The sequence below is a fragment of the Pan paniscus genome, chromosome 9 (assembly GCF_029289425.2).
Source record: "Pan paniscus chromosome 9, NHGRI_mPanPan1-v2.0_pri, whole genome shotgun sequence".
In the NCBI taxonomy this organism is placed as follows: domain Eukaryota; kingdom Metazoa; phylum Chordata; class Mammalia; order Primates; family Hominidae; genus Pan; species Pan paniscus.
In genome coordinates this window covers 75,194,791-75,212,740 of record NC_073258.2, presented here as the reverse complement: position 1 = coordinate 75,212,740, position 17,950 = coordinate 75,194,791, and the positions used below count along the sequence as shown (strand labels likewise).

Below are 17,950 nucleotides of genomic sequence, written 5' to 3'. Positions count from 1 at the left end.
GGATGGTACAATGATAATTATTGTTATTTAAAAATATTTTCCTGTTTTATAACAGTTTACAATTATTATATATTTCTGTGACAACCAGAAAAAAAGCTTCACATTAAGAAAACATATCCATAGTCCTAGAACAGACCAGTGATGAAACTCCTTAGCTTGGGTTCCCTGGAGAGGAGCAGAGTGATCTGGAGAATACGCCAAAGGTGTAATAAGTAGTTCCTATGATGCCCAGCTTTCAAGAAGAATCATAGTCTAAACTGGTTTTCAAGCCACAAGTCATGATCCATTATAGGTGGTGAGATTAATTTAGTGGTTCTGATGAGCATTTAAGAGAACCACACTAGAATAGAATAAAATAAAATAGAGAAGATCAGAAGCTATCTCAGATAGTAAGAATGTTTTATGACAGAATAGAATAAAATAAAATAGAGAAGATCAGAAGCTATCTCAGATATTAAGAATGTTTTATGACAATTATATTTCAGGAGGTGTGTGTGTGTATGTGTGTGTGTGTGTGTGTGTGTATGTGTGTGTGTCTTGGGTCATTATTTAAAATGTATTTTTTCCTAAGGGTCTCAGTCAAAAAGTTTGAATCTACTTATTGTAGCCCTCAATAAGGATGTTAGCTGGAAGGGAAAGAAAGGAAGAATACCAAAACATTGTCCTCTTGTGGCCCTGTAGGCAAACACCAATGCCATTGAGTAGGCTCCCGAAGTTCCTCCTGAGTTGGATGATTGTCTTTCAAGTATTTCTCTCAGAGTTGAAGAAAAGACCATGAGAAGGAATCTATGCAGATGTGACATCATATGACAGGGTAGGGAAGTCGGTGGCAGTTTTAACTCGGGCTTCTTCCTCTGGTCTTGTAGCTGAGCTCGGTGGAAGCTGGAGGAGCCACAGCCTTCATCTATGCCAACCTCAGCGTGCCTGTGGTTAGGGTGAGTGGGGCCCTGGTCCCAGAAGACGGGGTTGAGGGAGTGCGGCGCTTACCCTCTAACCTTCACGCTGTCTGTGCTTGCAAGCCCATTCCTGGGAGGAGGGCCAAAAAGAGGTCTTCCCCAATTCCCAGAATCACAGATCATCCCGTAGTCTTCTTTACTACCGCACACATGCTCGTCACTTGTGCCTCTATTTGTTATTTTATTTACACTTATATTGCAAGTAGATGATTACATGTCTGTCTTCCCTGTCACAGTACAGCTCCTCAAGATAAGAGCTCTGTTTTATTTACTTTGGATCCTCTACAGCATCTAGTTCCTTCCATCATTAGTTCAGTCCACATTGAGAGCTAGAGGCACGGAGGGTGCAGAGGGAAATTCATAGCCCTTTGATCCAGGAGTTTACAGAGACGTCAGCAGGCATTATGATGTTGCAATAGGGATTTGGAAAGGATAGGCAGTGAGGAGAACTGAGTCTAAGAGGTTTGCTTCATGAATGAGTATTTCCTCCAAATTTCAGATCAGTCCAACTCCCTGGCAGCCCTTACCTAATTTAGGAATGAAATGAAGATAACTAAACGAGATCATTCCTGTAAAGCAGGTAGTACAGTGCCTGGCACATCCTGAGCATTCGATAAATCAGGTATCTCTGAATGCTCAGGAGCTTGACGCCTCTTGTAGGCTTAGGAACATAGAGACTGCCAATGCATCCTGGAAAGCTCTTCATGACCTGGAGTTTTGTCTACTTTGAGGACCAAGGTTAAAGTAATTTGACTACAGGAAGTAGATACGGCAAAGAAGCCGTGTATGGGGGAAAAACATACAGGATTTAGCGTCAGAACACCTGGGCTTGAGTCCTCACTTTGCTCCTTCTTTTATTGCATTATTTAAAGCCCTGGGCCTCAAGTTCTTTGCTAGGAAACTGGGGATTATGATACTGCCTGCTCCCTGAAAGTGTTAATCATAAGTGCCTGAGGGAGGAAAAGCTTCTGAGTTAATGACATGCTTGGCTGTATGGGAATATTTTGTTCCACCTTGTGGTTTTGTTGGGTGTTTCTCCTCAGTGACCCAATGACAAATGTGCTCACCTTTCTCCCAGAACTCACCATGCTGTCTTGTTCAGGTCTGTTTTATGTCTGTTTCTTGTGAGCTCCTGGAGAGCAGAACTGGACGTGATTTGTCCCTGCAGCCCCAGGACCTGGGGTGCAGGGGACTCTGTCAGTGACCCATGCACGAAGGAGTAAATGGCAACTTATGCTATTTTGTGCCATTTTATGCATGCATTGCCCCCAGACTGCATGGAAAGGCTTCTTCAATGACATGCCTGCATTTGTCCTTAGTATGTGCTTCCCGAGGACTGAGGTTCTGGGCTGACCCTCCCTGGGGCTGGGCCCTCTTGTTTCAGAATGCAGCACTGTTTTGGTGGAACCTGCACAGGAGTGGTGAAGGGGACAGTGACACACTTCATGCTGGCTGTCCTGTCCTGGTGGGAGATAAGTGGGGTAAGTCCTGCCTTTCTGGGCATGAGAAGGGGGTACAGGGTGCAGAGTAGAGTGAAACAGGGGATGGGTGGGACCTACCACAGCCATCCCATTCCAAACGCTGCATTACAGTGCCACATTATATTGAGAAGATCAGATTATGAATGAGGTGCCCCCAACAGACTGGGAGCCTATAACAGGCAGGGGTTCCTGTTACAGAGTGACAGTCAGTAAAGGTTTATTCACCTGACCAGATAGGCCTTGATTCCTGAGCACTGCCAGAGAGGAATATGGTGTCCCATCCACACTCTACCCCAAGGAAAGATGTGTCAAACCATTGTCTCTCCTGTTTAGTGCTCCCCATGAGGAGGTGGGAAAACAAAGAAGAGATCAATAAGCAGATGGACGTGTTTATGTCACATATACATCCAGGAGCACTTAGCTCTGAAACAGAAAGAGAAGTGGAAGGGGGCTCATAAGCTGAGGTGGAGGCTGCCAGGAGATGCCACCCGTTTTTCTCTCAGTACTCTGGAATGGCTTCATGGGGAACATGGGCTTCTAAAATGAAGGGTGAGTGATCTTAGTTCCCAAACGTTTGAAAATGAGTTTACAGGAGACAGGACCTGTGATTTTTTCCAGAGGACAATGTCCTCTTTGCTATTTATCTGCTGGAAGAAACAGCTTGTAGTCCATAGTGAGGCCAGGACTAGGCTGGGCAAGTGAGTTACCTAGGATGCAGAATTTAAGGGGGCACTCACACGCGCCTATGAGTGCGCACCAGTCTGCAGCATTGCTGCTGTCTGTTCTGCTGAGCCTGCTGTCTCCTTCTTCCCTGTTCTCTCCCAGTGGCCAACAAGTGGATACATGAGTATGGACAGGAATTCCGCAGACCCTGCAGCTCCAGCCCTGAAGACTGAACTGTTGGCAGAGAGAAGCTGGTGGAGTCCCGTGGCTTTCCAGAGAAGCCAGGAGCCAAAAGCTGGGGTAGGAGAGGAGAAAGCAGAACAGCCTCCTGGAAGAAGGCCTTGTCAGCTTTGTCTGTGCCTCGCAAATCAGAGGCAAGGGGGAGGTCGTTACCAGGGGACACTGAGAATGTACATTTGATCTGCCCCAGCCACGGAAGTCAGAGTAGGATGCACAGTACAAAGGAGGGGGGAGTGGAGGCCTGAGAGGGAAGTTTCTGGAGTTCAGATACTCTCTGTTGGGAACAGGACATCTCAACAGTCTCAGGTTCGATCAGTGGGTCTTTTGGCACTTTGAACCTTGACCACAGGGACCAAGAAGTGGCAATGAGGACACCTGCAGGAGGGGCTAGCCTGACTCCCAGAACTTTAAAGACTTTCTCCCCACTGCCTTCTGCTGCAGCCCAAGCAGGGAGTGTCCCCCTCCCAGAAGCATATCCCAGATGAGTGGTACATTATATAAGGATTTTTTTAAAGTTGAAAACAACTTTCTTTTCTTTTTATATGATGGCTTTTTAACACAGTCATTAAAAATGTTTACAAATCATTTTTCCCAACTGAGAATATTCTTACATTATAATGCTGAGTGGGAAAAAAGGGAGAGTACAGTTGGCCCTCCACATCCATGTGTTCCCCATCTGTGGATTCCACCTCGGATTGAAAATATTTGAAAAAAAACCATGGATAATAACAGACTTTATTCTGTACATGCTCAGTACAGATGCAATAGATTGTATTGTGTTCCCTGAACAATACAGTATAACATCTTCTTACATAGCATTTACATTGTGTTAGGTGTTATAAGTAATCTAGAGGTGACAAAGTATATGGGAGGATGTGTGCAGTTTACAGGTTATATGCAAATACTACACCATTTTATACAAGAGACTTGAACATCTGTAGATTTTGGTATCCTCTTGAAGTCCAGGAACAAACTCCCCATGGATGCTGAGGGATGACTGTACAGCATTTTATTTATGCTGTAATCTCGGTGCAGCTCACCTCCCACCACTGTCCCTGGCTACGTTCCAGATGCTGGAATTCTTCCTTGTCCCCATCACCACCATGCCCATCACCACCACCTTCACTCCCACTTCTCAGGCCTTGACATTTGTCATCCCCTCAGTCTTTCCACTGCTGACCTCTTTTCATCATTCCACTCAATGCAGTGGCTCAATATTACCTCACAGAGCTTCCGTGACCATGCCACCACCCAGCCACTTTCTTTCATATGAACTGACTTTGTTTTCTTCATAACACTTATCAGGATTGAAATGACTTTGTTCATTTGTTTAATTTTGGTCAGTTGCCTTCCTTGCAGGGGAAGTGCTTTGGGGCTGTGCTGTACTTTGTAAATGCCTCTATTCCAGCCCTCAGGTCACTGAATTTCAATGTTTATATATTTGCCAGGCTGCTCCCACTAGGCTCTGTGCTCTTCATTCCTCTTGGTAGCCCCAGAAGAAGGTCTGGTTCAACATAAGTAGGCATTCAGCAATTCTGCAAAGGCATCCTTTGAGCTGTGCTCTGGAGGACAGGTAGACTTTTTATAAGCAGAGTGTGATGAGAAGTGTTTCCCAGCAGTAGGTCTAGCAGGGGCTAAGGCTACATGGATGGGTGATTGTGATATTTGGGCACTTGTGCCAAGAGAACATTTCAGGCCACTTGGCTTAGGATCCTTCACAGGGCTGTGGGCATGTATTGCTCACAAGGAAGCCACATAGTGCAAGGACTGGGTGGTTGGATGCCTGCTGTCTCTGCCCCTTCCCCTCAAGCCCATATAACCTCAGCTTCCCAGAGCTCTGTGGCCCCAAGGGAAAGGCTCTGATGTTCTAATACCCAGCTTCCTCAGAGTCTGAAGTGCACCTTGTCACATTCCTAGGATTTCTGCAGAGCACACCAGGATTCTGGAAATCCTCTTACTAAATTACTGCCACTACTCACAACCTGCCTCCTCCAGTTCCAAGAGGAACAGGCCTGAGACGAGACAGAAAGCGACTGTCTGCAGGGGAGGCTGCTCCCTTTTCTTCACAGAACCTGGACTTCTCAGAATTACAGGATGGGTCTGAGCTAATCAGAGCAATGGCACCATTCTAAGAGCTTCATGCATTAAATATTTAATGCTCATTCCAACCCTTTGAGGTCAATACAATTATCCCCATTTTACAGATAAGGAGGCAGTTTTATAGAGTTAAGTCACTTGAGAGTACCACAGACTGGCCCCAAATCTTGTGCTTTTAATGTCTGAGATGGGGCAGTTATCAAACATCTTGACCAGGCGACTGAGACACAGGAAAGTCTGGCTGCAAATTAATAACTGCTTAATGAGTAATCCTCAGGCGCAGGCCCTGGGCTCAGTGGGTGCTGTGGGGATACAGAGGATAGAGCCCTGGAAGCTGGGCCAGTAGGAGGATAAGACAAAATGCATCCTGCATTCAGTGTCATTGAAGCACAATGTGAAAATGTCGCATGCAGAAAGAGGTGAACTACCACTGAATGCTGCCATCAAGAGGTAGGGGAGCCTTGGGATTTGGGATAGTTGAGAAAGCCTCATTTGTTTATTCAAGTCACACTGACAAGGTGCATACTCAGTGCCAGGCCGTTGCTGGCACTAGGGAGGGAAAGGAGAATTAGATGCTGACCCTGCCCCTAGAAATGGAGCAGACCCTCGAATCATCATGAAACCACGTGGCCATGAGTGGAGACGTGAACAGGCTGCATTAAGAGGCTCCCCTCACCCCTGGAAGTTTCATGGGAAGGAGGGACTTGAGCAAATCTTGAAGATGAGCAGGGTCCCTAGAGGCTGAGAAGGAGAGACCAGGCTTTGCATGTATTAGGGGGCATGCTGTAGGGATAGCAACACCTTACTTTTGGCCAGCATGTTCATTTTCAAAACGCTTTACCACTCCACTTGAACTTCACCTCCCCAGGGAGGAGAGCATAGCAGGTACTGTGGAAAGTGAGGTAGGAATGGTTAGTGGCTTCCTGGGGCTTCATGGTAGAGCTGGGGCTGGTCTGTCTCCCTTACCAGTCTTCTTTCCACCAGATGGCTTTCAAAGCCACATCACTCCTAGAGTGGAAAGGCCTAATTCTTATATTTGCACTAATTATTATGTTTGCCTAATTCTGTATTTGCACTAGTCTCCATACCCCCTGAATCTGACTAGTCCTGATAAAGTGGCATGGCCTTGGGCCCCACTTAGTAGATAGATAGATATCTAATTCTAAGTAGGGTCAACTGTGGCTTGGGGCATTGATTTTTTTATAATTTTGTTTCTTTCTTTCTCGAACTCCTAAGCTCAAGTGATCCTCCCGCCTCAGCCTCCAAAGTGCTAGGATTACAGGCATGAGCCACAGTACCCAGCCTGTTTCTTTCTTTCTTGCACTGTTCTGTGAGCTGTTTTCCAACAGCCTTGTCCAACCGGGGTTTCTGGCACTGCACTATTTATCACTTGCAAGCCTCATTCCAGATAATATTCTTTACATTAAAGTCTATTATCATTATCATTAGTAACCACATCATTTATGATAGGCCAGGCACTGTGCTGAGAACTTAGGTGTATTTGTCTCCTTCAAGCCTCAAAATGAGATGAGTTCTATTATGCCCATTTTATAGATGAGGGAAACTGAGTCAGAGAACATATAACTTGCCTGAAGTCATCCAAGTATAAAATAGCAGAGGCAGGATTCAAATCCATGTCAGTCTGTCACCAAAGACCTTAACTAACCCTCCGTTGTCTGCATTCCATGTTATTTTGCTGTCACTTCTGTGCTTCCATTGGCAATAATCTTTTGGAGCCAATAATTTTAGGGCAGGGGGGGTCTCCAACATTTTCCCAGGTATTGAAAAGTTCTATCCCTTGTGCCACTGATGCCTAATGGTTAAGAACTCTTGTCAGATGTAGATATCTGTTGAATATAGGAATGAATCAGTTCCACAAATGAACGGTGAACACTTGTCGAGTGATCTGCCCATGCTAGCTGCTCCATGAGAATCCAAGAAAAGAAGACGACCTGCTCACTGCCCTTAAGGCAGAGCGGGTCCATGCCCAAATGTAAGTGAGAATTGGATAGAATCAAGTGGGAAGCTGTGTGCTGCTCATCCTAAGGATTGTGGGAGCTTGGAGAGAGGGTAGGGCCCTATGGCCAGAATATGCTGAGGGTATCCATGTTGGAGCCCCAGGAACACATGGAAAGAGTAAGAATGCATGCCTGTAGAGCACAAGGTGCAGCGGCCACCCTGCTTGTCCCTCTTTCACACACAACAGGGGAGCAGAGAGAGCTGTCTGGGAGGAGGAAGCAAGAGGGTGTTGATTCTGGGGGACTCTTGTCCAGTAATGCCAACAGCAGCACAAACTGCCTTTTCATGGAACCACTGAAAGAGTCTGCTGTTGGGGGCCTTGGCTGCTCAAGCTGGGAGAAGCCAAAGGAGCCTGAGTGTAGGAGCTGGGGTGGGGAGAGAGGGACATTTACCTGCAGATTGCTGTGTACTCAGTAGAACTATGAAATTGGCTAAGGGCTAGGGGGAGGAAACAAACATATGTGCCTACTCTTTGCCATGGATCACTCTCCTGTATCATATTCACAACAGTTATCATCTCTTTTGGCAAAGGAGGAAAATGGGGTTTAAAGAAAAGACATCACTGAGTTCACACAGCCAGGGGCAGAACCAGGATCTGGAGCTTGGGGGAAAGTCTCCCCCTTCCCCTAACTGCTTCTAACCTCTTTCTGGACTTCTCTCTCTTCCCCACTGTGGACCCCCACAATTTTTTCCCCCCTTTGGAATCAGAGCCTGCCTCTTTCCCTTCTTTCTCTCTGCCACATCCCTCTTTATATTCACTTCATTGGTCACAGGACCCCTCCTATCAAGTGCTTGATCTGCCCATTCTCCCTAAGGTTTGAGTGACAGAGTTTCCCTGTCCTTGACAGGGGCATGTTTGCATTAGAAATGGGTAGCCTGATGTAATCAAGGATTATCTCAAAGGAATGAGGTACTAGGAGTGGATTCTAGGCACTAGATGCCTGCGTGGTGACAGTGTTTTTGGTTAAGGGTTCAAGGGCATCGCTCAGATGGAGCCCCATAGATAATGACATCTCTACCATCTTTAAAGCCCACCACATTTTCAGATGGAGCATAACTAAAAAATAATGACCACCATGTCTCCTGTTCATCTGCTTATCACGTTATGGGACTGGAGGGCAGTAGTTAGTTCCCCTGCCCCAGAAAAGTAAAGCAACTTGCCCATAATTACACTGTGTGTCAGTGTTAGCTCAAGACTAGAAGCAAGGTTTCCTGGCTCAGAGACCCATGCTTTTTCCAAAGCGCCATAGGTGCTTCTTGGAACAGTTGCACAGTGGGCAAATAATGGTACCAACATTTGATGGTATTTTAATGAGCACAGACTGCATGTGTGGCCTGTCATTTATTCATTCAGCTAAGCATTCCTGATGTTGCCTCTGGGTCAGGACCTTTGCTGGGGCTGAGGATGCTGGGATGACTGATTGAGTCTCTGACCTTGAAGAGCTCCCAGAAAAGAGAACCCACAGTGACTATACTAGTGAAATACTAGTGAAAATACTGACATATGTGAAAATAGTTACAATCCCAGCAAAATACTAGTGAAAGAGGAACATATAAAATGTTATTGATAACGGCAGGAAGCAGACAAATGCCTAGGCAGATAGGGTCAGGTCCCCAGTGAAACCCAACCTTCAAGCCAAAGACAGTTTAAAGTCTAGCTACAAGTCCCAGGTAAACCCATGGACCAGATTAAGAACCTGTTTTCCCATTCAGTGTGCTTTCCTCTGATTGCTCCCCACATTTCACCTATTTTACATATACCTACCCTTTCCTAATTTTTTTTATACTGTGAATGGTGTCTTTGCTTTAACCTTTTTTGCATACTCACAAACCAGTCAGCACACACTCCCCATTCTGAGTCCATAAAAAGCCCCAGACCCAGGCACAGAGAGATAGAGAAACCACCTGACTGCAGGGGTTGGGGACCACCCCTCACATCCCATCTCCACTGAGAGCTTTTCCATCACTCATTTAAATTCTTCTCTGCCCATCCTCACTCTTCAAATTGTCACATATCCTCATTCTTCTTGGACATGGGGCAAGAGCTCAAGAACCCCTGAATGCGGGTACAAGCTATAGCACAGGTGGGTCAGTGGGCATGGCACCTCTAGAGGCAGGTCTGTGGCCATGTGAGGCCTGGGCAGGGGGCATCGCTGGCCATGGAGGTCCCCAGTTGGCAAGTAGCTGGGAAAAATCCTGTGTCATTACCAAAGTCCTGAGACATGATTATGTCTTTCATGTGATGGGGGTCATGTGAGTTTTGGTTTGCATATTGAAGGATAAGGAGGTCCATATGTGCATATAGAGGTGTGAAGGCTTATCACCCTAACTCACAGGTCCTTAGATTAACATTTGTCCAACTCTTATTTAGGTTGATGCAAAAGTAACTGCGATTTTTGCCATTACTTTTAATGGTAAAAAAACACAATTACTTTTGCACCAACCTAATAAAACCATTTGTGCTCTTTTGATAAACCTAAAACTTTCTTTAGTCTTACAAATGCAGATGTATCACTCTAGGAGAAAAGATTTTGTCTAACTTTATGATCTGTAATCTGTTTTTTGGAAAAACATTATTTTTCCATTTACCAAATAAAAAATTACATTAAATCTTCTTTTAAAAATTGTACATGGTCCCCTAAGGGGCCCCCCTCCCAATTGTGAGAAACTCTCACAACTCTCTCCAGATTCTGGGGTTCTAGAATCTCTGTTTTTTACTCTCTTGCAACAAAAAGGGGAACAGGAATTGTCAGCGGGCTCACCCTGAAGGAATGGTTTTATCCTGCTGCCACTGTGTGAGCTGCTAAGCCTTGTGACCCCTCCAGGGTCTGGGGCTAGAGACACCCTCCCTCCCTATCCAGCTCCCTGGGTCCCTCTGTCTCTTATGATGTTGGGGTGGGACAGGTAGGGCAAGCCCCAAGTCCCTGGGCCAGCCAGCATCAGCCCACATTTCTGACCCTAAAGCCCTCCTTCTCCCTCCACATTTGCAGTCTTGAAATGCAAATAAGGAACCACTTCACACTTCCTAGGATGGATACAATTAAAAAACAGAAAATAAGTGTCACTACGGATGTGGAGAAGCTGGAACTCTCATGCGTTGCTGGTGGGAATGTGAAATGGTGCAGCCACTGTGGAAAACAGATTGGTGATTTCTCAGAAAGATAAACATAGAACTGTCATCTAACCCAGTTATTCCACTCCCAGGTATGTATCTGAAAGAATGGAATGATAGCTGTACACCCATGGTCATAGCAGCTTTATTCACAATCGTCAAAAGGTGGAAGCAAACCCAGATGTCCGTCAAGAGAATGGCTAAACAAAATACGGAATATGCATTTAATAAAATATTCAGCCATAAAATGGAACAGAATTTTGATACACACTACAACATGGATGGACTTGAAAGCATTATGCTAAATGAAATAAGCCAGACACAAAATAAATATTGTAGGAGTCCACCTATGAGCTACCTAAAATAGGCAAATTCGGAGACCAAAAGCAGAATAGAGCTTGGGGACGCAGGCAGGAGTTATTGCTTAATGGGTACAGAGTTCTTGCTGGGGATGATGAAAAAGTTGGGGTATAGATAGTGGTGTGGTCCACAGCCTTGTGAATGTAATTAATGCCACTGAACTGTTCATTTCCACATGGTTAAAATGAGAAATACTGTGTTAGGTAGAGTTTACTATTTTTTTTAAAAATCCTGGTTAAAAGTTTTTTGTTTGTTTTGTTTTGTTTTGTTTTGTTTGAGACAGAATCTTGCTCTTGTCGCCCAGGCTGGAGTGCAGTGGCATGATCTCCACTCACTGCAACCTTTGCCTCCTGGGTTCAAGCAATTCTCCTGCGTCAGCCTCCTGAGTAGCTGGGATTACAGGCACCCACCACCACACCCGGCTAATTTTTGTATTTTTAGTAGAGACGGGGTTTCGCCGTGTTGGCCAAGCCTCACTATCTGCCCACCTTGGCTTCCCAAAGTGCTGGGATTACAGGCGTGAGCCACTGTGCCCGGCCACAAGTTTTTTGAGAAGGACGTCCCAGGGAGGATGCAGCATGGGCCACTGCTCTCAGGCCCCAGGGGCACACCGGCTTCCACTAATTCTGCCTGAGCAGCCCCACCCAGCAGGAGTAGGGGTAGAATTGCTGTGCCTTGGTCTCCCTGCCCTGTGGGGATTCCCAGTCAGGATGAATGAATCCCCTTATCTTCTTAGCACCATGGCATTTACTGTTTTTCACCTTATCTACTGCAGGCAGCAGCTTTTACTATACTTGGATACTTAGGTCTCATTTAACCCTCATAACACCTAGTGAATTAAGGATTATCCCCCCATTTTGGGATGCAGAACCTGAAGTTCTGAAGGAAGTGATGTGCCAGAGGTCACCCAGCTAGTAGGAGGCTGAACTGAGCTTGGAGCATTCCTCTCACCATCAGGTCCTAGTCCTCCATGCCCCTGCCCCACCCCTCCTCTCCTTCTGCTATGGTGTGGGACTAAAAAGGCACTCGTCTGGAAGTCAGGTGGCCTGAGCTCTAGTCCAGATTGTGCTAAGGTATGACCCTGGACAAATCACTTTCCTTGTCAGACCCTCGAATTCCTCATCTGTAGGAGGCACTGCTGATTTGTCTGCCCTCCCCACTCCAGAGGAGTTAGGAGGTCTCAAAGGTTGTAAACGTGCTTTATAAATGATACAGACTGTATCATGTCAGTTATTCTAAGCTTGTTTGATTAGTCATTCTATAAGTCATTATGGAATGGCATCATTGTCATTAATCAGGAAGAAACTTTCTCTGTCAACACTCCATTCACTCCTCAGTCACCTATTGCCTGCACCTGGAAGAATCCAGCCTTTCTGCTAGTCTTGGGTTACAAGGTTTTGCCTGGCTATGGGCTGGAGTTTTCTAGCAAACTGCTGGGAGAGGAAGCCAGCTCGAGGAATAAGAGAGCCTCTTGAGTTGACATAACTTTCTGAGCCCTGGCCCCAGACTGAGAATGAGTTGATTCTGGCTGCTGATGGGGTGGCCAGCTGGAGCAGCAGAGTTGGCTCCAAGATTGCAAACAAAACAGTGACTGCAGGGAGGAGTGTGACTGCGTTTTGCTTTCTCTGCTGCTAGTGTAGGCTCTCTTCTTGCTTTTCCCTTGGTAAAATCTTGACCTTTCACTTCCAACCCCCACTTCTCATGACAGGCCCCTGCATCCAACTTAAGGGTCCTTGGCCCCTGGCCCCTCACTTTTGAAATCTAACTAGTCTCTTTCTTGTTCATTCCACCTCCAAAATATTGAGACTATCCTGTTCTCTCAGCCCAGTGGCCACTGTTCTAATGAAGTATACCTGTGTCTTTTCCTTGCCCGATTACAACTGCCTCTTTACTGACCTCTTGGCCTCATGTCTGGCACCCACCAATCCATCTACACAGGCTACCAGAGTGACTTTCCTTTATAAAAAAGACCTGACCTTGTCTTTTTACATGGGGTCATGCCTATTTAATAACTTCTGGAAACTCCTTATTCTTGCCACTTAAGGCCTTTATGCCCTGACTCCCACCTTCTCTCCTGGCTCTTCTCCTATCTCGGCCCATACTCCAGCCACAGTCTTCTTCCTAGGCTGACTTTCAAGTCTCCAGCGCTTGTCTGTGCTGTTCCTTCTGAGATATCTTGCCCTTCCTCCTCCACCTCCACTTTGTGATACTTCAAGGCTCAACTCAAATGCTACCTCTTGGCTGGCTGTGGTGGCTCACTCCTATAATCCCAGCACTTTGGGAAGCCGAGGCGGGCAGATCACTCGAGGTCAGGAGTTTGAGACTAGCCTGGCCAACATGGCAAAACCCCATCTCTACTAAAAATACAAAAATTAGCTGGGCGTGGTGGCAGGCACCTGAAACCCCAACTACTCGGGAGGCTGAGGCAGGAGAATTGTTTGAACCTGGGAGGCAGAGGTTGCAGTGAACCAAGATTGTGCTGCTGCACTCCAGCCTAGGTGACAGAGGAGACTGTCTAAAAAAAAGAAAAAAAAAAAATGCTACCTCTTGTGAAACCATTCCTGGCCTGTTTCCAAATAGGTTTAGTTACTGCCCACCCCCAACCTTCTTACAACATGGTCACTATTTCTATCACTGTCTCTCTAGACAATGAGTTCATTTTAAGAGCCTCATTATTTACCTCTGTCTACAAAGTCCATTGGATGCCTGGCACATATTGGGTGCTCGGGTTTGCTTAATAAGCAAATGATCCTAACAGTATGTTAAGAGCGTGGGGCTATGAAGTCATGCCCCATTCCCCTCATGGCTTTGTCTTCAGTCCTCCCAGTCTCAAGATTCTGTCCCCCATCAGATCTACATCTGCCTCCAAAAGGTGCCTACCTTCCTTTTTTGGGAAGGAGTTTCCCTTGGACTTTCACTAGTGTCTATGTGACAGAGGGCCTTTGGTTTGTCCCAAACATGCTCCTTCTGGCTTTGTGGCAATCCTTCATTCAAGGATTCTGGGATCTCCTTCTTTATTCCCTTCCTGAGTTCATACATGCTGATCTGTAGGCTCTGCAAGGACACTGTTATGGCCAACACATAGTAGGTGCTCGTTAAAGCCATGTTAAGTGAACACATGAATGGTCCCTTCTCTTCTGGGGTGTAATGGAATGCTCAGTAGACTTGGAATCAGAAGACAAAGATGCTGCCACTCTGGCTGTGGCTGTGGGCAAGCCATTTCAAATGTCTGAGCTTTTGCTTCCTTGCCTTTAAATTGGGGATAGTGCCTGTACTTCACAAGGATACAAAGGATGAATGGAGATGAAAGTGCCTAAAATACAACCAACCACAAAGCTCACGAGCATTTCATTCATTCTCAGCCTCCTCCATCAAGTGTAAAGAGGGTTCATCTCCACGGTCATCCTCCTTCTGCTCTTTTAAGTCAAGTATCTGGTCCAAAATGACTTCTGCCCAGGGTCCCTTGTAGCATGCAGGAACAGCATGATGTGGAAGCAAGCCAGTTTTGAATTCTGACAGTCACTTCCAAGCTGTAGAATTTGGACCTGTCTGCCTACCTGTAAAAGGAACATAACAGCACCTACCTCATAGAGTTGCTGTGAAGATTAAATGAGATGTTTGTCAAGTGAATTAGATGACATTCAAAATTTGAGTGAACCTGATGAACCTGAGTGCCCCTGAAAACCACACAGGTGATCATGCTGCCCTCTTGTGGACAAGAGGGCACATAGCTCAGCAAAGGGACCCGCAAAGTGTTCCGGTGAGAGAAATCAAACCACACATAAGGAACTTCTCTCCTCTACTAGGGAGCTCATGAACTACCCTGAAATATTTCATCATCAACTAGACCAGAAATTTTCAGACATTGATGCACTTGTTAAAATGCAGATCAGTTCTGATTCAATAGGTCTGACATGGGGACACAATTCTCTAACGAGCTTCCAAGAAATACTGATGCTATTGGCCCAGACGGCCCTGAATAAAGTTCCTAACTATAACAATGTAACAGTGTCATAACAGGAACTACTTATTAAATGTCTTACCATGCGCCAGTTAGTGAGAAAGCCAGTTAACCTAGTTTAACTTGTATAATCCTCAAGACCCTGTGGGGTAGGTACGGTTTATCTCCATTTTTCAGATGAGTGAACTACAGCAGAGAGAGAGAGTTTGTTGCCATACCATACAGTGTAAGGGGTGGGGCTTGGGTTCTAATTTAGACACTCTGGCCCCAGAGCCTGCTAGGAGGAAGCCTCCAACAGTGTGGAGGACCACCCAGGGGGGAGGAGGGCAGCAAAGGTACTGAAGTGATCGAAGTGAGAGATGATGAGGCCTAAGCTAGGGCACTGGCTGTGGGATGGAAAAGAGGGGGACACGGAAAAGAGGATGAACAGGATTTGGTGGTAGACCTGAGGTGGGTGTAAGAGAAGTCATTCACTGTGGGTATCTGGTTTGGACAACTGGAGAGATGGTGATACCTATCACTTACTGAGCCAGGAAACGCTGGAGGAAGAACAAGTTTCATGGGGAGCAAGTTTTCGGGGGAAGGTGGATTCAGCTTTAGAAACAGTCAATATGAAGTGGCTTTTGGTCATCTGGGAGAGACAGGAGGAGGAACCTGGGCCTACCTGTTCAGAGCTCAGGAAATGATTTGGGTTGTAGATGAAGTTTCACATAAGTGAAGCTATGGTGACTGAGATCATGTGGACAGTGCACAGATTGTCCTGCTCTGGACCAAAGTCGACACAGCCAATAATTAGGAGAGATGGGACTGGAATCCCATCCTGGCTGCAGAGGAGGGTGGCTCTGACCATCCCACTGGGCATTCTGGATCAGGGGACAGGCAGAGCATAACACACTGAAGGGCTATAGGGAAAGGGGTTTCTGGAGTTCCATGACAACTAAGTCCAATGAGCTGTCCCCTGCCCCCATATCAGCAGAAATAAGGACAATTCCACAGAGAAAGACCAGACCAATAAAGGTTGGGAGATATTTATTTTCTTTAAACAAGGTCATAAATAACAAAAAACAAAGTAGGTCCCAGACTCCGGACCATGCAGCAGGACAGGGGTGGGAGGTTGTTGAGTGGAAAGGTGGAGGGGGCTACACATCACCTAAGACAGTCACAGAAAAGATGGGCTTCAGGACACTGCCCCTTCCTGCCCTTGGAAATGGCGTGCCTGGGCAACAGGGACAGGCCACAGTGCTGTGTCGAGGCAGCTGGAAGAAGGCAAAGACTGGGGATGCCAGGCTGTAATGTTTCTGTGTGGAGTGATGTGAAATCCACAAATGGCAAAGAGAAGCTGTAGGTTTGAAGAGGCAAGGGGGCACTGCACACCTCCAGGAACCAGTTATGAAAATGGTTAAATTTGATGATTAAAAACAATTCCATAGGCTTTGGCCTGTGGCTTTGTGCATGGGCTGTATTTAACCTGGGTTGCTCTGTGGCAGGTGAGGGCTCAGGAGGCCCCTGGAGCAGCCTGGCCTCAGCCCAGGGCAGGTGCCCAGACATGTGGGAGTGGGACAGTGGGCTCTCCCAGATGGGAGGCCATGTGCTTGGACTGGCTGGACCTGATTTTCAGGCTCGTTTCTTGTGATGCTATCCACCACCACCGCTCGCTATGGCTAAGGATGGGATCTTGGCCTCTCTGGGTCTTCCAAACCTAGAAGAGTACGACTGGGATAAAACGGTACCTGACTAGTGTTTTATTTGAAAGGGAAAAATAAAGACCACCCCATGCATTGTCCATCCCATGAGGCAGGGCTGGGCCATGCCAAGACAATCTCAAGGAATGGAGGTCCCTGAGCCTGGGAAGACATTTGAACTCAGATGTATCGCCTGATGCTAGGAAGAGGGGCTCAGTATGGCAAATCTGGAGGCTTTACCCTAGGCAACGCAGGGAGAGCAGGCAGGAGCTACCCCAGTACAGGGAAGGGAAAGGAGCAGGGGAGCCCTGGACTGGGGAAGCCAATGTTGGTCAAGGGCCCTGGAAAACAATGCTTTTGGCAGAATACATGAAAAGGTTGGTACATCTCGGGGTGCCCGTCTACAGGGAGCCAGTGTCACATGGCTGGGCGGGATGGAGAGGAGACAGTGGCATCACAGTGGCCTCTGGTGCGACGTATTTATAACAGAGCTCGATGTTGAGGAGGGGTGGACAGCAGGTCACTAACAGCCAGGAAACACACTGTGGAAGAACAGAAAGAGAAGGAAAAACAAATCTAACTATCAATAGCTTTCCCTTGCTTATCTGTATCCTCCAGGAAGCCCTCCCTAATGACCACCAAGGCCCTTGCAAATCTGACCCATTTCACAGCCCTGACCAGAGCTGGACCCAGGGTCTGCTCTCAGTGTGCTGCTCATTTGCCCAAGGCTCCAAATGGTCGAAGGGCCCCAGCCAAACACTGTTTAGTAAGAGAAATTAAGTCTTTATTGTTGGTTCCTGGGATCCATGAATGGTCAGTTGTTAGAGGGATGGCTCAGCATAGGGGTGTCGCTTTTGTGGTTCACTGTCCCAAGGTCTTGCCATCATCTCCAGTGCTTACCCTGCCCTGTCACTCTCATCTCCCAGGCCCTGGAATTCAGAGTTCTCTAAGGCAGAAGCCATTTCCTTTTCTTAATATTTCTTCTGCAAACTTTCTGAGAGTGGGGAACAAGTTTCCCCAAGCCCTCACCAAAATCAGAGAAGAGACTTTTCAATGGTAAGAATGACTCCTCATCAGGGTTGTGGGCTCTCTGAGGATCAAAGGCCTTCTGCAGTACAGACTAGGAGCTGGCTGAGGTGGGTCAATACCACCTGGTTTGGTCACCATGCCTCTCTTCTTCCTCAACAAAGAGCCCAACTGTGTTTCCCTAAACAGATGAAGAGCTACCTAGGATGAGAGACCTGGCCCTGTTTCTTCCTCTAGACCAATAGAGGGGGAAATTTTGCCTCCCTTGAGGCATTTGGTAAAATCTGGAGACATTTCTGTTTGTCAGAACTGTGTGTGGGAGGGGTACTACTGTTATCAGTTGGGTAAAAGCC

At 46.6% G+C, this 17,950-nt stretch overlaps 2 protein-coding genes across 5 annotated transcripts in view; one reads left to right on the top strand and one right to left on the bottom strand.

Annotated features, from left to right (window-relative positions):
* Positions 1-10,816, top strand: part of P4HA3 (prolyl 4-hydroxylase subunit alpha 3) — a 52,020-nt gene extending 41,204 nt beyond the window's left edge. Inside the window, exons 11-14 of one of the 4 annotated variants that reach the window (XM_063608667.1) lie at positions 867-935; positions 2,341-2,437; positions 3,263-3,400; positions 10,661-10,816. In XM_063608667.1, the coding sequence (XP_063464737.1) occupies positions 867-935; positions 2,341-2,437; positions 3,263-3,333 (237 nt within the window). In that variant the 3' untranslated portion in view covers positions 3,334-3,400; positions 10,661-10,816. Of the gene's footprint in view, positions 1-866; positions 936-2,340; positions 2,438-3,262; positions 3,926-10,446 lie in introns of those variants that run through there. The other 3 variants (XM_063608666.1, XM_003814677.5, XM_063608668.1) reach the window with 3 other exon arrangements.
* A 5,085-nt stretch (positions 10,817-15,901) lies between these two features.
* The window catches only part of PPME1 (protein phosphatase methylesterase 1), an 83,115-nt gene continuing 81,066 nt past the window's right edge, over positions 15,902-17,950 (bottom strand). The window contains exon 14 of the mRNA XM_003814678.5: positions 15,902-17,113. Coding sequence (XP_003814726.1) covers positions 17,095-17,113 — 19 coding nt within the window. The 3' untranslated portion in view covers positions 15,902-17,094. The remainder of the gene's footprint in view (positions 17,114-17,950) is intronic.